Source organism: Lactuca serriola, chromosome 9 (genome assembly GCF_051521515.1).
Source record: "Lactuca serriola cultivar US96UC23 chromosome 9, Lser_US96UC23_V15, whole genome shotgun sequence".
Classification (NCBI taxonomy): domain Eukaryota; kingdom Viridiplantae; phylum Streptophyta; class Magnoliopsida; order Asterales; family Asteraceae; genus Lactuca; species Lactuca serriola.
The window spans coordinates 50946677-50970245 of record NC_136416.1 but is presented as its reverse complement, the minus strand read 5'-3'; the positions used below and the strand labels follow the sequence as shown (position 1 = coordinate 50970245).

The following is a 23569-nucleotide window of genomic DNA, read 5'->3' as shown; positions in this document are numbered from 1 at the left end:
ACAAGTATACAAACGATTTTTAACTTTCATATTAAATAAAATAACATATTCTAACCATAGTATAACATTTTTTCAACTTAAATGACAAATATATATAAATTTTCAAGTTATACGACAAATATACAAACGACTATTGTAAACATATTGTAAACTTTATTATAACCATTTTTCAAGTTATACAATCACTTATATGATAAGTATATACAAATTTTCAAGTTATACAACAACTATACAAACGACAAATAACATATTTTAACCATGCTATATCAATTTATCAACTTAAACCACTAACCAAACATATTGTAAACATCATTGTAACAATTTATTTAACTTTGAACTTAAAAAAAATAACATATTCTAACCATTTTACTTAATATACAACTAGTCAATGCACATTCTATGCAGTCTATAATTGTACATTCATACAACCACTAACAAAATAGCTTTAAAACTTCAATTTTACTAATAAATCATATTAAAACTATCAAATACAACAAAATTACCCAATCACAAACAATATGATTTCATTTTTTTTACACTAACTAATACAATAAATAATAAAGACATATACTAAAAAAATGTTAATTAAAACATAAAAAGAGTTAAAATGTAACAATATTTTTGGGATTGTTGAAAAAATCGTCCATTTTCTTCAAGAAATCGTCACAGGGAATCGCTGAGAGAGAGAGAGAGAAAGTTTTTCTATATTGAAGAGTGAAAAATGAAGGGAAAAAATGGTTTTATACTTTTTTTTTTTCATAAAATCGCAGGGGAAACACGAAAATCGCAGATGGGATATTCCATCTGCGAAGGTACAAGTGCCTAAAGCACAGCTGTGCTTTAGGCGCTTGTACCTTCACAGAGGGAATGACAAAATCGCAGATGGGTCATTTCCATCTGCGATTTTAGTGGTTATTTTTGCAATTTTTATTTTTTTTTGGCTAAATGTGTAAGGTACTTAGTGTATTTGACTAATTTTGTAATTATCTCTTTAATTTTTTTCTTCAAACTTTAGAAGCAATTAACAATATAATATTATATATTAGGTTAAATACAATATATAATTAAAAATATACTAAAATATATAAATCATAATTATCTATAAATAAAATATAATATTGATATATTTTAAATGTATATATAAACTTATCAAATAAAGTATATTTGTGATTAGTGGAGGTAGTTGATAAATAATCAAAATATTAAATTATTAGTTGTGTATTATTATATATTGTATATCCTATTGTATTTGGTCCATTCTTGTATTATGTAAGTGTATATATTTGTGTTTAATGAAAGAGATCATTCATAGCAAAATACCAAATCATATGGTATCATTATGACATGTTTTATAGAGCATTATGGCATACTCTATTGACCTTCGATCATCATGACAAGCTCATCTTTGTCTGACAAACCCTCCTCCACCATTAATATTAAACATGTTGTTTCGCTTGATCTTGAGTTGGACCACATGAATTACGACGTCTAGCGCAAATTATTTGAGATCCACTATATTGGATATGGGGTGGTAAATCATCTTCAACCTCCTATCGACACTCCCAAACCATCCACTCCTGCTACCAACGACAAGTCAGTCATCTCCATCGATTTTGAAGAATGGAAAAGGTTGGATCCTATCATTAAATCTTGGTTATATGGTTCTCTTACAACATCTCTTCTCTACTTGGACTTTAAGAAAAATGCACAACATATGAAATTTGGCAAAATATTGAAAATTTCTTCCATGATAACACGGAAAATAAGGTTATTCACCTACAAAATGAGCTCCGTAATATCACAATGGGCGATTTGTCCACGACTGATTAATGCAACCGGGTAAAATCTTTGGTTGATCTTCTCGAAAATATGGACTTTGAGGTACCAAACATTAATCTTGTTGGATACATGTTGAATGGTTTGCATAAAAATTATAGATATATTGCCATCACCATTTCTCATAAAAAACCAATTCCTTCTTTTTTGGAGGTCCGATCTATTCTTGTATGTTAGGAACAAAAAACGATTTAGGATGAATATCGCCAATCTTCCATTACTCACTCGGATCATACTTCATCTCCCACTGTGCTCACCATCAAATCCTCTTATCACAACAATAATCAATGTGGTGGATTTTGTGGTGGACGTGGGGGTCGAAACAACCATGGTGGACGAGGTTGTCGTGGTCCGCAACCATACCTTGGAGGACAACTATAACAACGCCATCAAAATGGTCACCAATCTTCTCGTGATACAAACCCATCATGTTGGGCTTTTGGCTTGTATCAAACAGCTCCACAACCGGGCCTTCTCCCCACTCCTGCCTTGCCTGTAGCCCAACAACAACCTCTGCCAGGTGGGCCTCGATAGAATCCAACCCATCACCATATTTTTGGATTAGTGTAATCAACCTTTGGGTCCCTAACAACTCCATAAGCTTTTCCCCAACAAGCTTTCAACATTAATCATCATGCATCCATGCCTCAACAGGCCACCTTACTTCCCGAGATGTTCAACACCATGTCCTTAAATTACCCTGGACACGGTGACTGGTACATGGACACTAGCACCACTTCTCATCTTCATGCTGATGTAGGTATACTCAAGTCTATGTCTGATAAAATTATTAATTCATCTTCATCTATTTTAGTGGTGAAGGATCCTCAATTCCTATCTCAGAAGTCGGTAATACCATCCTTTCTCAACCAAATCCTTATCTTACTTTACACCTTAAAAACATTTTGATCACTCGCCAATTATTAAAAATCTTATTTATGTTTGTCGTCTCAATAATGAAAATATATGTGCTATTAAATTTGACCCTTTTGTTTTTTTGTGAAGGATTTTCAAACAAAACAAATTCTCATGCAATGTGATAGCACCAATGACCTCTACCTTGTCACCACTCTGACTCCTCAAGCCTTCATCTCCATGTCTCTATTTCTTTGGCACCAACATACCGGTCACCCCGATCATCATGTCTTCCAACATTTAGCTGATAATCATTTAATTTCATGTCCATGTCTCATTTTCTTTGGGTCTATCCTCTTTGATATTTTCACTAATTTTTTACACTTTCGATCATATGTCAAAAATCAATTTAAAACTGATATCAAATATTTTTCAGTGTGACAACAATAATGAATACAACAACAAAAACTTAATTTCACTCTCTATTTGTGGAACACGACATTCACATGCGTTCCTCATGCTCTCATACCTCTTAACAAAAGGGAAAATTTGAATGCATGCTTCACAGAATAAACAATCTCATGCGCACTCTCTTATTTCATGACGATCTTCCACCACTGTATTGGGTTAAAGCTCTTCACATGGCAACATACTTATTAAATATCCTTCCCACCACCTTACAAAATGACACTCTGTTTCATAGACTCTTTTAGAAACAACCATCATATTCTCACTTATGCATGTACAAGCGTCTATGCTTTCCTCATATTGTCACTCCTCACAAGTTATCTCCCAAACCCACTCTTTGCATCTTTCTTGGCTATCCTACAAGCCACAAAGGATATCGGGGTCCTAATCTTCATACTAAACAAATTATTCTGGCCCAGCATGTTGTCTTTGACGAATTGGTTTTTCCTTTTGGGTCTGTGACACCTAACTCTCCTCCATCCTACTCTTTCCTTGATCATGTCACAACTCCCCTATAGACAAGTCTCCACCACCTTTGCATGACAGCCCGCCCTCCGTTGAGACATGATCTCCTCACAAGACTATCTCTCCATCTATGTTTTATCCTACCAATGTAGCTTCCTCATATGTAGCATCTCATATGGATTTTGTTCCTACATTAACGACACTTCTTATGTCACCAATAAGGGCTATCCCGAATGCATCCTCTTCTCCTTCTCCTAGCGGTACTCAAACTCATGCCACTCCTCCTTCTTCTCCTTCCCCTATTCACACCTAACATCCAATGCAAACTTGTAGCAAATGGAGCATTTTCAAGGCTATACAAAAACTCAAACTTCATGTTGACTCCTCCTCCTCTATTTCTAAAACTTACTCTCAAGCATTTAAGGATCCAAACTGATGGGTTTTATAGGTTACAAGAACTATATGCTTGCAGAATTTCACTTAACACTTAAGGGCACATGCAACCTAAATCATCTATGTCATATACTTTGAATGCAACATACTATGAACAACAAAAACTAACATGAACCCTAATTGAAAAACCTAGTATAATCAAAACACAAGAATTAGGGTTGCATACCTTTGATTTGTTGTAGTAATTAAACCACTTTAATCCTTCCTTTGAAGAGCTTGGAAAGCTTGCACCAAAGGTATGATGCATCTAATGGCTCACACGCAAACCCTAGAACTAGAAGAGAATTAAGGAGAGAGGAGAAGCAATAGAATTTAGTTCATAAGCTTCTAGGAAAGAATATGCATGAATTGGAGTGCCCCAAGGGTTCTACTTATAGTTTAGGTAACTTAGGGACCAAACAATATTTGAATGAATTTAATCCCAATCCAAATCCTTTCCATATATGCATCCAAGAGGCCCGTGGAAACCCCAAAGAGGCTCCCAAAACCGTCCTCTATTGGATGGTTCTAGAATTGTCTATTTGGTTCAAATATTGAACAATTACAATTCACCACTTGCACCTTTAATTAATTCCAATTAATCTCAAATTAATTCCAGATTAATTCTGATTAATAGTTAATTCATTCTAGTTGATTTTTTATTAATTTATTAACCTTATAAATTAACAAATCAATTGTTTAATTATTGATCTCATATTAATTTATTAAACACATAATAAATTAACAAATCAACTATCTATTTCCAGTTAATATATTAATCATATAATATATTAACAAATCATTTCCTCATAATTTCCAATTAGTTTATTAATAATATAATAAACTAATAAATCACCATTCTCTCTATAATTGTCATTCTAATAAAGTTCTAGTTAAGAGGGAAACCCAAAAATGACTTTGTTTCTAATTACAAGAATATACCAATTTAGTTATTGGCTTAGACACCTTAATCCAATAGTCTCATACTTGGAGAAGTCTGTAACTACAATTTCAAGTATAAAACTTGAACTAAATAGCAAAGAGTGTTTTCCAAAGCCACTGTCGAACTTTGATTCAAATGAAACGTTGGAGAGATAGTGAAACTGCATGGAGTTCCATTATCTATTGTTTTAGATCAGGATAGTCGCTTTACGTTGACATTTTGGGGTAGCTTCCAACGAGAAATGGGTACTCGAGTATTATTGAGCACAACATACCATACACAAACAGATGAGCGAAGTGAACAGACAATACAGACCTTGAAATACATGTTATGGTCGTGTGTTATTGATTTTGGAGGGTCTTGGGAAACTCATTTGTCGTTAATTGAGTTTGCATATAACAGTACCTACCACACGAGTATAAAAGTCACACCATATGAGGCACTGTACGGTAGCAAGTGTAGAACTCCATTATGTTGGAATGAGGTGGGGGAGAAACAGTTGGTTGGACCTGAACTTGTTCAACAAACTACCGACAAAATCCAGGCGATTAGGGATAACATTAAGGTTGCTCAGGATCGGCAGAAAAGTTATGTAGACAAGCAAAGAAAGCCAATAGTGTTTCGGGTTGGTGATAAAGTTATGTTAAAAGTGTCCCCATGGAAGGGTGTTGTGCGTGTTGGTAAGCGAGGGAAGTTAAGTCCTCGCTATGTTGGACCCTTCATAATAAAGGAACGGGTTGGAGAGGTGGCCTATCGATTGGAGCTACCAAGGGAAATGCAGGGAATTCATATCACATTCCACGTCTCTAATCTAAAGAAGTGTCTAGTGGATGATGCCATGGAAGTTCCACTTCAAGAAATTATAGTTGATGAGAAGGTACATTATATGGAAGAGCCTGTCGTAATTATAGATCGAAATGTCAGGAAGTTAAGGAGTGTGGAGATACCACTGGTGAAAGTTCAGTGGAAGTATCATAAAGGTCCACATGTGACATGAGAAACCGAGCGAGATATAAAGACTAAATACTCTCATTTATTTGCTTAACTCAAATTCCGAGGACAAATTTTTTCTAAGAAGGGAAGTTTGTGATAACTCAAATTTAAAATATATAAATATATATGTAATTAGATTACATTATTTTAATGAAATGATTAATTCAAGGATTAATGAGTTAATTAGTAGAGAGTTATGAGGTTTAATGTCCAAAACCGTCACCTTCATTGTGGCAGTAAAATTCAAGCAACTGAGAGGGCTCCTTCAGCTTTAGAGTTAGGCATTATATATAGCTTGAGAAATCGAGTGAGAAACCCATTGGAATTGAAGAAAAAGACGAGGAATCATGAGAGAAACGGGGTGTGCAAGTTTTCGAAGATTTTCGAAGTGTCTCTTGAAATTAAGGTATGATCACGCGATTAAGCTTGATATAGTAGCTTAGGTAGATGTATATGCATGATAAACGTATTTTGGTTCAACCTACTGTCTCAATTCGATCAAACCAGTAGCAATTTGATAAAAATCTTAATTTTGGAACTTTTGGTATAATGAACCCTGAAATTCGTATGGTTGTGAATTTATTTGTTAAATTTTAATGATAATATGTCACCGAGAAGTGGAGTTGCTTAATGGTGATTTACAATTAATTTTACAAGATTTTTCAAAGCTTTCCGGTTGTTTAAAAATGACAGAAAAGAAAGACAAAAAAACGAAGTTTCCGAGTGGAAGAAAGTTAATCCGACCGAGTATGGTACATATGTGGGTCAATCGTGTGTCATACCTTTTAGAAAAAAAAAAAGAATTTATTATTATTAATAGTTTATTTTCCTTAGAAACATTTTTTTTATTTAAGTGTTTTCAAATTGGGGTACACATTATTTTCTTTTCAAGTATTCAGAAAATACAACATTAGTCTCTGAACTTTTGAAGTTACAGACTTTAACATAGTTCGGTTTTAGCACTGCACTTTGATAATTATATAGTTCGGTTTTAGCACTGCACTTTGATAATTATATAGTTCAAAATAATTTTGGATATTATGAATGACACCCTCAAATATTTTAACATCACTTATTTATTAATCATTCTAGAGCTTTTTTTGTAAAGGGAAGTATTATAATATCTAAATGACATTTTCTAAAATGGTTATTACACATATCATAATTAACGTAAATTGCTAATTACAAGTCGTTGAATGATACATGTTGATGCTTGAACCAAAATGAAAATATAGAATGTTTTATAGGATTATAGCCTTAAAATTACTTGTTGGTGGAATGTAGGGTGTGGGTAGCGCGACAAGCTCTGGTTAAGTCATAAAAACCAATAAGGTGAGCTTCGTGTGAATTTTATGGTTACTTACATGAAAAGTTGTTTTTATATTATTGCAATTACATGTTACCGTTGTTATTACTATAGATATTTATGTAGACTTTATTAACTATTTCATGTAAAATGGTGAAAAGGGTGGATGACATATGTATCGGGAACAAGTGTATTAACTACATAGTTTTATTATTATTTGTCAGTCCGCGGCAGAGAGTTTGCGCTCTGATTAATTAGCCGTAAATATATTTGTTGTGCCCGGTGGAGGGACTTGTACCCTGGAAATGACGGTAGTTTCCTAATGTATCACCAGGGTGGAAAGAAATGAAAAGAATTATATTTGATAAATTGTTGCACTTGTTTTTATTATGCATGAAAATCATAAACTCACTAAGCCTTAGGCTTACCCATTATAATTTTTAAATGCACGTAAACCAAGAAATAATGTAGCAAATGACAGCGAGAACGAAAGGGATAAAACTTAAACTTGAAGAAGGCGATAAGTTTTGATGAGGACATAACGCACCAAATATTTATTTAAATTTCTATTTACTTCCCTATTATTATTAATAATCACATTAGTATTTGAATTTTCCATTTTTAGAGGTTTCTGAGACCATATGAAGATAATAATTATATTTGAAATTTGGTGCTTTGCATTGCACAAACCATAGTAGACGGTCGCCGATAAAATAAAATAAAAAAAAGGATTTATCCTTACGTACTTCAAACTCACGTGTATCTCTCCCTCACCGTTCACACGACGACTCTTCCTCCTCAATTGATTACACCATCTACGACTAAGTTATCTTCTTCCATCATCTGTCATTCATTTCCTGGTGAATGGTGGAGCCGGAGCAAACCGGAGCAACTTTGGATAACGCAAAAATCATTCATCTCAAGACTCAAATTCATCTTTGTTGTTTGTTTGTTCGTCTAGTTGACCTTGATATAATTCATTTCTATTTGGTTTAGCAATTTCAAATTAAATTTCTTTTAGGCTTAATTTATATTTATTAATTATATGTTTTTGTAAATTTGTATTTTTTCTTTGTTTAAGTTTTTCGAACTGAAGAAAAAAAATGCCGGAAATTTTTTAAGGTAGCCGGCGTCAATGATTGTGAAGGTGAAAATTTTAGAAAGTAAATAAAATATTAACAAAAAATGGATATAGAAAGATAGAAACGCAACAAAATTAGTTTACTATATTTCGTTAATTATTTTCAAAACAACTAGTAATTAGTAAATATTTTTGAAAAATACCACCTCTTGAAATAAAACTCTAACGCATACTTTGTTCAAATCCATTTTAAGGGATTTTGCTCAAAACGAGCCTCAATCATACCAATATATTTTCTCTGTCATGTATTATATCCTTGAGTAAATTACACGAATGGTCCCTATGGTTTGGGGTAATTTGCAAGCTTGGTCCCTAACTTATTATTTTAATTCGGAAGGTCCCTACTGTTTGTTTTTATTACACGCTTGGTCCCTACTGTTTGTGTTTGTTACACGCTTGGTCCCTGTCTTAACTAAAAAGACTATTATTTAAATAGAAAAAAATAGTGGGTTTTGTAAGGTAAGGTGATGGGGTGGGGTTGGAGGTGTATTTATTTAAAAAAATTAAAAAATCAATGGCAAAAATGGTCTTTTTAAGTAAGACAGGGACCAAACACGTAACAAAAGCAAACATTAGGGACCTTCCGAGTTAAAAAAATAAGTTAGGGACCAAACGCGCAAATTACCCTAAACCATAGGGACCATTCGTGTAATTTACTCTATATCCTTTAGTCGGAGTGTAATTTTTATTTTATTTATTTATTTATTTATTTTTATAAAGAAAACAATGCTTTTCTAAAAATTTCTTTTGTATTCACATTGAACAAAACTCTAGAATAAGTGCAACCTTTTCCCAACAAAGTCAATACCTTTAAGTCGTTTTTTACTAATGATGTTGATTAAAAAGCAATTTGTTTCTTTGAATCTAGAATCACAATCACTACAACAATCCATTTAAATTTAAGAAAACGCAATAACAGTAAAAGAGTTTAAGAACAGAACGCAGTAATTTCCAATTTAAAACAAATATAACAATTACCGCCATCTCAAATTCCACAGAAGGCATAAAGTATACCGAATATAATCACAAATACACATAGCAATTATGTTGCATCATGCCAACCAGATTTTACAGTCATCTTCGGAAACGTTAATAAACAAATATATATAACGTAAATAATTGGAGCTTAATGATAGTCACCATGTCTCGGCTGAAAACCTGATTTTGAGTAAATCATTGACCAAGGTCCGGTGCACCAGATCCCGGCCCTTGATAAGTGTTTGGATCAATGAGGATCCTCCTGCACCATGAGGCCACATACACTTCAAACGGAAAACTGCTTAATGATTACTTTAAATAATCAACAATAATTAAAGATACAAAAGAATTATTCCGTACATACCTTGAGTTGTAGAGGAGGTCTTTAAATCTTCTGTTTCAATTGAGAAGAGGCTTGAAATCAACAAGATGCAAAAAAAAACAGACATGAGTTTGAAATCCATCTCTTCACTGCAACAAATTCTTGTGCGTGTGAGTTTATATATTTCTTCCAAACTTGTATGGTATATATATATATATATATATATATATATATATATATATATATATATATATATATATATATATATATATATATATATATATATATATATATATATATATATATATATATATATATATATATATATATATATATATATATATATATATATAGTTGGGTTATTATGAGAACTTAAAATTTTGCGGCAACTTGCAAACGTCTGTTTGTGGTCACATTGACCGCGAACGTAGATCATGCATATATATATATATATATATATATATATATATATATATATATATATATATATATATATATATATATATATATATATATATATATATATATATATATATATAAAAACACTAAATTTTTATTTAAAAAACATATTAAGCACTCATAAAACCATACAAAAAACAATACATAAAACTTAAAATACGATTAATATATTTGATACGTTAAGAAACATAACAAAATTCTTACTTCTTTATACAACAAAACAAACTTCTTCAACTCTTCACAACTCTTCAACTTTTCATATTTGAATCACAAGTCAATGTATTTTTTGTAGATAAATCTTTCCTTGTATACTAGCAACTAGTTTATACCCTGTGGGAACCACGGGTTATAAAATTAATTAAACTTTCATAATAAAAATTTATAATTATTAATCAATTATTTTAAATAAATTATTAATTAAGAGATATATCAATTTTTTAAAGTTATTATAACTTCAAATTTAACATATAATTATAAAAAGTAAATTTGAATTTTGAAATAAGTTGCTTAATATATCTACATGACACATGACATAATATTAATGAGGAGTTATATTAGAGTGACACTTGGCAAAAAAAGATTAAAACTACTCATTTATTAGAATAGAGATATGGCTAGATATGTATAAATAAAGGGAAATATAAAAAGTCATTAGTAAATGACATTAATTTGAGAAACATGAAAATTCATTTAGTTAAGTAATTATAAGAAATAAATTTAAAACTTTTGGGTGGTTGTTATTAATTGGTTGAAAATTGAGAGTTTTTGGGGGTTTAAAATGATATATCTTAACCTATATTTATTTGGATGGCCTACTTTTTAAATTTTATAAAGATAAAGATATAGATAAATATAAATTTAAATACTTGATTAGATCAAGACAGTGGATACTTGGACCCTCTAGACGGCCCACGTCGAACCCGCCCAAGGCTCATCATATTGGAGTAAATTGTGGAACATTATGCATATCTTAGGTGTGTTAATTTTTGAACTTTTAACTAACTATATGTAATTTTACACATCAAACATTAGACTCGTCTATAAGATAACCAAACATTTATTGATCATCCAAGTTATATTTTAATTGTATCTTCAAAAGAAACACAATTCGTGTTTTTTTTGAACTGACAAATACAAATATATAGTCTACTCCCACTACAAAAAAAATGACAATTAGTGATGAAAAAGAAATGGTCACTAACAATAGAAAGCGCCGTCACTAAATGATTTAGTGACCAAACTTCTAGTTGTCACTTTTCGTCACTATAGGTCGGCCACAAAAGTTGATTAGTGACCAAAATATAAAAGTGGTCAGTAATTAGTGACAAAAATATACCGGTCACTAAATCTGTGACGACCTGTTTCGTCACCAATGTTGTCACTAATCAATGAAAATCATCACTGATTTCTCTAATCGGTGAACAATAAAATTCGTCACTATTTTTCCATTCAGTGACCATAAAAAGTGGTCACTGGTTTACCAACTTAGTGACAATAGAAAGTAGTCACTGATTCTAGTTGTTATTTATTGCATCTAACCCATTTAAGTAATTGGCATGGAAATATTTAAATGACTAAAAGGTAAACACACACACACACACACACACACACACATATATATATATATATATATATATATATATATATATATATATATATTCAGATATATACAATACATAAATGACTAAAAGGTAAAATGATAAGCATAAACTGTTCTCAAATTTAAACAAAATCCATAATATACAATACATAAATGACTAAAAGGTAAAAACATATATATTCACCTTTGTATAAAGTAGGATTATACATGATATTCAAAGAAGATGGATTCAGCCTCTTCTTTACCATGAAAATATAAAAAGATTACATCAATCTATAAACATATGTAGAAGTAGTCAATCACCTTCTCATATTTAGATTCAACAAACTTTGACTTCTTGTCCATTGGCATTATTCCCTCCTGAAATCAATCAATAATTCAAATTAAATCAAGAAATTCAAATGTTCTTTTATGTTAAGTCTCACATTTGTGTAAGATTTGGTTAAGAGTTCTTCCAAAGCATCAAGGTTGCTATCCCATCTTGATTGAGTCAAACAAATAGCAATATTTTCATTAAAACCAAGAGTTCCTTAAAATAATGCAATCTCTTGTGCACTATATCCTAACAACCATTGTGATCTAATTTGGTGATTGATGGAAGGCTGTTAAGCAAACATTAGTAAGAATTAGGAATTGGGAGCAGCATACATGTGAAGTGGTTATGAGAAAAATTGGGAATAATAAAGAACCAATGTTTCCTGTGAATACATCTGTGTCCAGTAAGGTAGATTGGATTAGGTACAAACTTGATAAGACAATACACATATGTCTTAAATTTTTATCATTTCAATCTTGACACAATAAATGGGATTAATCATCCTATTTAAGCTAATCATATCAATTAATTACTATGTTTCTTAAACCAAGAATACCTAAATATGGTAAAAGTTAACAAGTGTGATAGTTAAGATGTGATATTGATTGTCAGATGCATCTTATTTATGTATATTTGTGCTAATTACATTGGATACTGTCAACTATAATATTTCATGTATGCATTTAGGTATAATTGTTTAATTTACACGTTAAAGCAAGATCAATAGTTACAAAAAATTAAACACAAACCCAAGAAGTGCACCTGGTGAAAAAAATGCAAGGGTCGTGTATTCTACCACAATCATTTTCTCCGCTTCATACCCTCCCCACAAAACAGGATCTTGGACATTCTGCACGAACATCACATTGGTCAAGGACATCTTAGTCATTTAGCTAAAAGTCTATTTCAAATGATTTTTAAGCATATGTAATACATATTTGTGCAAAAGGATTGCTCTAATTCAAGGGTATATAAGATAAGTCGAGAGTACCGAAGCACTTTGTAACACCTGTTAGCTTTCCAATAAAAACTTTAGAACTAAAAACTCCTTCCAAATGATTGAAACACATTGCAATCTCTTCATCATCAAATTCTTGAAGGGTGTTATAAATAAACAGATTAGCATCGGGTAGAGTATCCACCTAACAAAATATAGTATAAATTTTAGCCATATACAGAAAATTACCTGATGTTTGTATTCTCCTTTCTCCTTAATTTAATAAAAACCTCAAATAAAGTGGAAACAGCTGAAGTCTTGGAGAGCTTCCTGAAATTCAAATAGCAAGGTAAAACCTTTAATATGACATACTACCAAGGATGGTAAAATGATGAGCTTATGATTAAATGTAACCGATAACACAAAGATGCTTAAAATTTTCTTATAGAAGGTACAAAGTTCTAATTAGAAAATTCTTCAAATTTAGTAAAACTACCTAATTTATATGAAGTTTTAATCTAAATATTCTCCAATTTAGAAAAAAGGCCTAGATTATATGAGGTTTGAATCATAAAATCCGTCCTACTACAAGCTTCATACCTGGAGCGACTTATTCCATTTTTCAACAAAAGACCGTCGATTTCAGAACTCTGTGTCTTTCATTGTTATGCTTGATGTTAGGTAGAGACGGCTGATTGTGGAAACAATAATGGTGATGATGTTGATGATAGGAAAGATATGGAGATAAGTCGAGAGTTTACGCTTACTATAAAAGAAAGAGCACTAATTTCGAGAAAAGCTACGAGATGACTAACTTGTACGTCGAAGCTATTGTGTTGCACTCTAATTAGAAAAGTGCCGACTAATGAAGAAATCCGTCACGCAGTGTGTGGTTGTAGCGGTCGATAAACATCAAGCATCGAGTGATTAAATTGGACCAACGATGTCCGCCATGACGGAGCATGGTACGGGGAGGATGGTGACGCCAGTATGAGCTAAGTCTGAGGCGAGAAGCTGCTTGCAAAAGGATCTATTGTTGCCGTCTGATCCATCGGAGGGTTGTGAAGGTGCAACCACTGGATCCTCCGATATATTCCAATCTAACGGCGCAAAAGAACAAAGAGACATGTGAAAGATGATAGAGAGGGGGTGAGACTGGAGACATAGCGAGGTCCATAGACGGTAGGCCGGAGAGGGTGGAGAGCGTCGGTGGACCGGAAAGAGAGGTGCGCCTGCGTCGATTTAGGGCTAATTATGTCAATATTTTACGAGAACTAATTGTTGCGATTCAAAATTTGTGTTTATTTAATTTCTTTTAATGGTTTTGAAAGGTTTGTGAGTTGGGTCGGATAGTGTATGTTCTAATGGGATCAGTTTCATGGGTCGGGTCTTGTTGATAGATACCTGGTGATGTAGGGATGTTTCTATACAAAGTGGATGAAATATTTTTTTAAGAAATTAAAGATGGGTGATATTTATAATTAAATAAAAAGAATATCTAAATAAAATATTGTGAAATTCGTAAGGTTTTCGGAGTGTGACAAGTATGTAAGTGGTGGATTTTACAATTGTCAACTTCAGGGATCGCTATATTATTGTCATTTTTTAAAGCCAGTGACCACTAGTTTTGGTCACTAATTGTTTTTTTAATTTTTAATTTAGTAGCCATTATTTTTGTCACAAATTGTCTTTTATTTTGCATTTCAGTGACCACTAAGTGGTCATAGTTTATCCGCATAACACATAGTGTTTAGGTGGTTTCGAATAGTTAGTGACCACTATTTTTGGTAATTCAACCTCCAATGCAGTGACTATTATTTTTTGTCACTAAGCCTCTAAAACAATGACCATTATTTTTAGTCACTAATACTTGTTATGATATCAAAAAACATATATCTTAATTTTATTCACGGTTTAGTGACTGATTTAGTGACGACAACATAGTATTGGTCATTAAATTTGTAGGATTACCAAATTTAGTGACGACTTAATATATGGTGACTAAATGATGCTATTATTGACCAAATTTTAGGTCGTCACTAAAATATTGGTCACTAATAAATATGGATGGCAAAAAAGCTCGAACCCGACAGGGAAACCCGAAACCCGATCATTTCGAGTCGGGTAACGGGTCGTTATCGGGATTTTTATTGGGTTCGGGCAGGGAGTGGATTATATATATATATATATATATATATATATATATATATATATATATATATATATATATATATATATATATATATATCCTAAACCAACACCAAATTCCACATATGTCACAACGAGACTTAAACCCTCAACCTCTCAGAGGGAGAGCACTCACTACCTGATACCGCTGGGTTAGAAGCCTTTTGGTACACCACACGAATGATGTGTCCAAGTAAAAATCAAACTCTTGTGAAATACATGGGGTTTGAATACTATTTGGAGGAGACTATAAACAACAGTCATTGGTCTTCATGTATGGCTCCCAAACTGTCCCTACATCCGAAGGTGACAACAATAAGAAAGTCTACCAGGCTGGAAAATTTGTATGTGGAAGATTAGACACCGCGAGTCTCAAAAGTAGGCCTGGCAATCGTGTCGTGTTCGGGTTGGCGTGTCGCGGGTTAGCGGGTTGGCGTGTCAAAATATGTCAACCCAAACACAACCCATTTAAATATACAGGTCACGGGTTGGCGGGTCACGGGTTGGCGGGTTTGGAACATAAACCCATATATGACCCACCAACCCATTTATTTAAATGGGTTCACAAGTTGGCGGGTTCGTGGGTCAGATTTGGGTTCATGGGTCCGAATTTTACATATTTAAGTCTTAAACATCCTAATGAATATTAAAAACATTCATAGAAACATGTTACAAACTTAGCTTTATAGGTTACGACTTATGACATTAGACCATTCACCACGAGTCATAATGTCAAAACAGTCAAATGGTTTATGAATAAATGGTATATTTTTGTAATACTTATTAAATATTAATACTTGATACATAAATACATTTAAAAATAAAATATTTTTTTTATTAAGAATATAAACGGGTTGGCGGGTCAACCTGTTTATTTTTTGAGAAACCCATATATGACCCGTTTAATAAACAGGTTGGCGGGTTGAAAAACTCAACCCAAACCCATTTATTTCGTGTCGTGTCGCGGGTCGTGTCGCGTGTCGTGTCGAGAATTGACAGCCCTACTCAAAAGTCAATGACGTCAACGCATATGTGTTTTATATTTTCTGTTCAATGCCCTGCCAATATAAATTACACCAAACAACTTTAACCCATAACCACAAAGCATGGCACCTCTGACCATCAAGAAGGCCTTCTCTTCAGTCATATTCTTAGTTGCAACAGTTTTCTCTACCCTATATATAGCTTCCAGTTCGTCGGATGAAGTTGATGCTCTCCTAAGATGGAAAGCAACCCTCCATAGCCAAAATAGTGACCTCCTTTTACCTTCGTGGACAGATCTCCATCACAATTCTTCTGTTCAGAGAACGGTATCTCCATGCAACTGGTATGGAGTTTCGTGCAATGCTGATGGGAGCATACAGGGTTTGAACCTTTCTTCTTCTGGTTTAAATGGTACCCTTGATCAGTTCTCATTTTCTTCGTTTCCCAATCTTACATACTTTGAGCTTAGTTTAAACTACTTTTCTGGTATCATCCCACCTGAAGTCCGTTATATTTCAAAAGTTGACTATCTTGATTTTGCTTTCAATAATTTCTCTGGAATAATCCCACCCGAAATCGGACAGTTGAGTTCACTTGTCGCCCTTCACTTGTTCAATAATCAGTTTAATGGTTCAATTCCAAAATCAATATGCCAGATGAAGTTCCTTTCAGAGCTTGCTCTGAGCGGCAACCATCTTTATGGTTCAATTCCTACATGTTTGGGTGAGTTATCGAAACTGAGTTATATTGGTCTCGATAGGAATAATATGTCTGGTCCCATTCCTTATGAACTGGGAAATCTTTCTGATCTAAGGCGGCTTTATATGTACAACAACTCTCTGACTGGGTCTATCCCCACGACTTTTGTCAATCTGAAAAAACTAATTGTCTTACGTCTAGATAATAATCAGCTGAATGGAACAATCCCTATTGAAATAGGTAAGTTGGCGTCACTTGAAAGCTTGGAGCTACAATATAACCAGCTCAGTGGTCCGATTCCTCACTCATTAGGTGAACTGAAATCCCTTAATCTTCTTCGTCTCTTCAGTAACCAACTTTCTGGTCCCCTTCCGCACGAGTTAGGAAATTTGATATTCCTTTCTATTCTGGAATTGAGCGAAAATAAACTCAACGGTTCCATTCCAAATTCGTTTGGTAACCTACAAAATTTAAAAATTTTGAATCTCCAGAATAATCAATTTTCTGGTCCTATACCACAAGAGTTAGGGAAACTACAGTTGGTTCAGATAGAGATTAGCGAGAACAGCTTTTCTGGCAACTTGCCGGATAAAATCTGCAATGGGGGGAAACTTGAAAGGCTACTTGTTGGTTATAATAATCTGTCTGGTCCAATTCCTAAAAGCTTGTACAACTGCTCAAGCTTGATCCGGCTACGTTTTGATGGTAACCAGCTCACTGGAAATATCTCCGAGAGCTTTGGTATCTATCCAAACCTTAATTACATCAGCCTCAATGACAACAAGCTTTATGGGGAACTCTCCAACAACTGGAGTAAGTGCAAAAATTTAACCAACATCGAGATGGGAGGGAATCGAGTCAGTGGCAAAATACCTGCTTCTCTTGGAAACACTCCGCAATTAATGTCACTTGATCTTTCTTCCAATGATTTAGTAGGAGAGATACCACAAGAATTTGGGCGTTTGACTGCCTTGTGGAAACTTGTTTTAAGTAACAACCAACTTTCCGGTGGTATACCTCCAGAACTAGGATCATTTGCTGAACTTTCATACCTTGATCTGTCCACCAATAAGTTGAATGGGCCCATTCCCTCTTCCCTCGGGGGTTGCACAAAACTTTTTCACTTAAACTTGAGTAACAACCAATTTACACATGAGATCCCAGCACAAATAGGTAAATTGATTCAGCTGTCAGATCTAGATCTGAGTCACAATTCACTCACCGCAGAGATACCTTCAGCACTTTCAAGTCTGAGTAGTTTAGAGAATCTCAATCTTTCGCACAATAAACTCTCTGGTAATATTCCCAAAAGCTTTGAACAAATGAATGGGTTGCGGAGCATTGATCTATCGTACAATGAGTTGCAAGGTCCCATTCCCAATAGCATAGGCTTTAGGAATATATCGATAGAAGAATTACAAGGGAATAAAGGTTTGTGTGGTAATGTTACTGGCTTAGAACAATGTGCATCAGCAAGTGGGAGCGCCAACCGGAACCACAAACTTGCACTGATGATTTCACTTCCTCTTCTTGGAGGGCTTTTACTTGGTGGTCTCATAGGGATGCTCATCTTCTTTAGTCAGAGAAAGAGAAAATCATCAACGCAACTAGTAGTCGAGGAAGGGAAACATCGTGAAGATTTCTTTTCGATTTCAGATTTTGATGGAAGGGATACTTATGACGAAATCCTGAAGGCAACTGAGGAGTTCAATGGAGCATATTGCATCGGGAAAGGTGGATGCGGAAGTGTGTATAAAGCACAGTTGGCATCAGGTGATGTAGTTGCTGTGAAGCGACTCCACTCATCTTCGGCCATTGTCAACCACAATGATTTTGTGAATGAGATAAAAGCATTGACAAGAATAAGGCACCGCAACATTGTGAAACTACATGGCTACTGTGCACACGCTCAAAACTCGTTTTTGGTTTATGAGTATCTTCAAGGGGGTAGTCTAGCTGACATCTTGAGGAATGAGGCTGCTCCAACGTTGGATTGGATGCAGAGGATGAACATTATCAAAGGTGTTGCTCATGCTTTGTCGTATATGCATCACGATTGTTCACCCCCAATCGTTCACCGAGACATATCAAGCAAAAATATTTTGCTTGATTCCGAGTACGAAGCTTGTGTTTCAGATTTTGGTACGTCCAAGATTTTGAATAAAAACTCATCTAATCGGAGTAACCTCGCAGGAACTTTTGGATACATTGCACCAGGTAATTACTTATATGCCTTCTACGATGTAGCTAGTAAGAATAAAAAAACCATATGGTTCATATAGAAATTTTTCTATATAAATTCAAACTTTTTTAACATAGGTCCCTAAAAATTTCCAATAGAAATGTTAAATAAATAAAAAAAAACAATAGATGGATCGTAGGACCCACATTGCTTATAGGTGGTAGCCTTGCCCTGGTTGTAGTCACCAATCGATACAACGATAATCTTAAGAATGAGGTTCATTCCTTTAATATTGTTTGCAGAACTTGCGTATACAATGAAGGTTACAGAAAAGTGTGATGTATATAGCTTTGGAGTTCTAACATTGGAAATCATCAAAGGGGAGCATCCAGGCGATCTTGTTACTTCACTAACATTTGCATCGGACAAAAAGACAGACCTCAAAGATTTGATGGATCATCGTCTTCCGATTCCCCACCCGGAAATAAAAAGGGTTCTAACATCCATCATGATCCTAGCAATAAGATGTGTGAAATCAAACCCCAAAATGAGGCCAACAATGTATGATGTTTCTCAGCAAATTGCAATGGTTCATTTGTAACATGTCGTTTAAGAGTGACGACATTTAGCATTGTTTTTTCATATTTGGTTTCAGTTTATGGTATTGTGATACTACATTTCAGTTCCTCGAATTCAGTTACGACAGTGAATGGTGTTAAAGATCATCACTAGCCCAATAAAACAAATATTATTTAGAAGACTTTAGCTTGTTCTAGAATGCTCTAGAAGATTCTAGAACATTATGGAAGACTATGGAAGACTCTGGAATATACCGGAAGAGTCTAGAATACTCTAGAACGACATGGAAGACCCTGGAAGGATATGGATCATTCTAGAAGACACTGGAGCAACCTAGACCTCTCCAGAACATGGTAGAACGTTTAGAAACATATGGAAGCATGTAGAGTATGTTAGATAGTTCTAGAGTTATCTAGTATGTAGTAAGTGTATGCTAGTATCTAGAACCTTCCTAAGAGGCCTATAAATAGGTATGGAGCTCATTTGCTCCAAACCATCCAAGAAAGCCTCAAAGAAAGCAAAGTGTGTAGTAGTCTCACAAAGTGTAAGTTCTCCTTAAGTGTCTTAATAAAAGTCTTGTTGTTTCCCATATAAAAGAGTCGTGTTCAACAATCTGGTATCAGAGCAAGGTTTCTTGATAGTGAGAACGAGTGATTCTCGTTGTATCGTGAGTAGTTTGTGACTCTGCAAGTTTAGTATCGAAACTAGCTTGTTTGGTATTACCGAGGTACTGCCAACATGATGGGTGATCTCCAAGTCGTCGGAGGAATCAAGAAACTCAACAACAGCAACTACAAAACGTGGGAAACATGTATGAAGTCCTACTTACAAGGACAAGATCTATGGGAGGTCGTTGGTGGAAGCGAAACTACGCCACCAGAGGAAGACGTTAATGGTGCTTTACGTAAATGGAAAATCAAAGCAGGCAAAACAATGTTTGCCTTGAAGACCACAATCGAAGAAGAGATGTTGGAGCATATTCGGGATGAGAACACCCCGAAAGAAGCTTGGGATACGTTTGTGACGCTTTTCTCAAAGAAGAATGATACGAGACTACAACTTTTGGAGAACGAGCTATTATCAATCTCACAACGTGACATGACGATTGCTCAATATTTCCACAAGGTCAAGTCGATATGTCGGGAGATTACTGAACTAGATCCGCAATCCGTCATTGCAGAAGCTCGAATGAAGAGGATCATTATCCATGGACTGAGGCCGGAATATAGAAGCTTTGTTACTGCTGTACAAGGATGGCCCGCTCAACCATCACTTGTAGAGTTTGAGAATTTGCTGGCTAGCCAAGAAGCTATGGCTAAGCAAATGGGAGGCATCATGCTGAAGAGTGAAGAAGAAGCACTCTACACAAGTAAAAGTCGGAGGAATTTTAAGCCACCTCCTAAAGAAGGATACAAAAATGCTGACAAAGGGAAGAGTCAACCAGGAACCTCACAACCATGGAGATCTCAAAAGACCGACAATAAGAGTTCTCGGGGGAGGAGGTTCGAAGGCAACTGCAACAACTGTGGAAAGTGGGGCTACATGTCCAAGGATTGTTGGTTAAAGAAAAAGTCTGTGGAAAGCAATGTAGTAACTTCCAAAAAGGAAATAGAGGATGAATGGGATGCTGAGGCATTATGTGCCATAGAAGAAAATGAGTTGGCACTCATGACAATGATGGGAGAGCGTATCAACTATGAAAATGACTGGATCATTGATTCAGGATGCTCCAATCACATGACTGGCGATCAGAACAAACTACAAGACGTGAAGGAGTACAAAGGGAGTCGCATGGTACTTACAGCCAACAATGCACGACTTCCAATTGCTCAGATTGGAAAAACGACGATCATGCTTGGTAATAAATCTGACATGGTGTCACTACATAATGTGTATCACGTGCCAGGTATGAAGAAGAACTTGTTGTCAGTATCGCAACTAACATCGTCAGGCAACTACGTCTTGTTTGGCCCACAAGATGTGAAGGTCTATCAAGATCTTAAAATATCAGAAACGCCAACAACGGAAGGACGAAGAGTGGAGTCCGTTTATGTGCTCTCCGCAGAGTCTGCCTATGTAGATAAGACTCGTAAGAATGAGACAGCAGATCTATGGCATGCATGGCTGGGACATGTTGGTTATCACAAGTTGAAGGTAATAATAGAGAAATCCATGCTCAATGGCTTACCTCAACTTGAAGTTAAAACAGATGTTGTTTGTGCTGGATGTCAGTATGGTAAAGCTCATCAATTACCATACAAAGAGTCAAATTTTAGAGCAAAGAAGCCACTAGAGTTAATTCACTCAGATGTGTTCGGTCCAGTCAAGCAGACATCAGTTAGCGGGATGCGGTACATGGTGACGTTCATTGATGATTATTCGAGATATGTGTGGGTTTTCTTCATGAAAGAAAAATCTGAAACATTCTCAAAGTTTCTAGAATTCAAGACAACAGTCGAAGGAGAAGTGAGAAAGAAGATTCGGTGTCTACGCTCAGACAATGGAGGAGAATACACCTCAGAAGAATTCAATCGCTATCTAAAAGAATGTGGTATACGTCATCAATTCACATGTGCCAACACACCTCAACAAAATGGTGTAGCTGAGAGAAAGAATCGACATCTTGCAGAAATTTGTCGAAGCATGCTACACGCGAAGAATGTCCCAAGAAGATTTTGGGCTGAAGCAATGCAAACTGCTGCCCATGTGATCAATAAACTTCCCCAACCAAGGTTAGGTTTCATCTCACCATTTGAGACACTATGGAACATGAAACCTATTGTTAGCTACTTCCAAGTATTTGGCTGCGTTTGCTACGTATTTGTGCCTAGTCATTTACGTAGCAAGTTTGACAAGAAAGCAGTCAGGTGTATATTTGTTGGATACGACAATCAAAGAAAAGGGTGGAGATGTTGTGATCCAACAAGTGGAAGATGCTACACTTCAAGAGATGTAGTGTTCGATGAAGCATCTTCATGGTGGTCCTCAGAGAAGAAAGTACTACCAGACTCGGAAAATATTGAAGAAGTTTTAAAACAAAAGATGTGGGAGCAAACTGCACATATTTGGTCAAGTGTTGATACACCTGAAGATCCGAGCGACACTGATGTCATTGAGCAAGAAGTAACTCAAACAAGTGATGCCGGTGAAAGGGAGCCGCCGCCTCCACAACTTCGAAGGACGGAAAGAATCCGAAAGCCTAATCCCAAGTATGCTAATGCGGCCATTTTAGAAGACGGTGTTAAAGAGCCGGAGACATATGAAGAAGCAGTTAAGAATAAAGCATGGCAGAAGGCAATGGAAGAAGAAGTTACAGCCTTAAAGCAGAATCAAACGTGGGAACTGGTACCAAGACCAAGAGATATAAAACTGATTTCCTGCAAGTGGGTTTATAAATTAAAACGATGCACAGATGGATCAATTGAAAGATACAAGGCTCGTTTGGTGGCTTGAGGGTTCTCACAACAATATGGACTGGACTATGATGAAACATTTAGTCCAGTGGCGAAGATAACTACTGTACGGGTGCTGCTAGCTCTTGCGGCTAGTAAAGACTGGAAATTATGGCAGATGGATGTGAAGAATGCTTTCTTGCATGGAGAATTAGATCGGGAGATCTGCATGAACCAACCAAAGGGATTTGAGGATGCAGTTAATCCCACTCATGTGTGCAAGCTGAGAAAAGCTCTTTACGAATTGAAGCAGGCACCAAGAGCCTGGTATGGTAAGATTGCTGAATTTCTTACCCGAAGTGGTTATTCAGTTGCACATGCAGACTCAAGCTTGTTCGTCAAAGAAAAAGAAGGGAAGTTGGCAATTGTGTTGGTTTATGTGGATGACTTGATCATCACCGGGGATGACGAAAGAGAAATCCATCAAACAAGAGA

At 35.0% G+C, this 23569-nt stretch overlaps 1 protein-coding gene and 1 long non-coding RNA gene across 2 annotated transcripts; one reads left to right on the top strand and one right to left on the bottom strand.

Annotated features, from left to right (window-relative positions):
- Positions 1–9366: 9366 nt before the first annotated feature.
- Positions 9367–9943, bottom strand: LOC145074042 (uncharacterized). Its single transcript, XR_013691658.1, has 2 exons — positions 9782–9943; positions 9367–9701 (listed from the first exon to the last, which is right to left on the bottom strand). It is a non-coding gene; the product is annotated as an uncharacterized LOC145074042 (long non-coding RNA).
- Positions 9944–16344: 6401 nt separating this feature from the next.
- Positions 16345–20398, top strand: LOC145073100 (uncharacterized). Its single transcript, XM_079019652.1, has 2 exons — positions 16345–19138; positions 19406–20398. The coding sequence occupies exons 1-2, from the start codon at positions 16345–16347 to the stop codon at positions 19702–19704; spliced, it is 3093 nt and encodes a 1030-aa protein (XP_078875778.1). The 3' UTR covers positions 19705–20398.
- Positions 20399–23569: the final 3171 nt, after the last annotated feature.

Excerpts from the sequence above, each read along its gene's own strand:
- LOC145073100 (XM_079019652.1), top strand. The coding sequence starts at position 16,345 with ATGGCACCTCTGACCATCAAGAAGGCCTTCTCTTCAGTCATATTCTTA. Across the intron at positions 19,139-19,405 it reads TTTTGGATACATTGCACCAG|AACTTGCGTATACAATGAAG; the intron begins GTAATTACTTAT and ends TATTGTTTGCAG.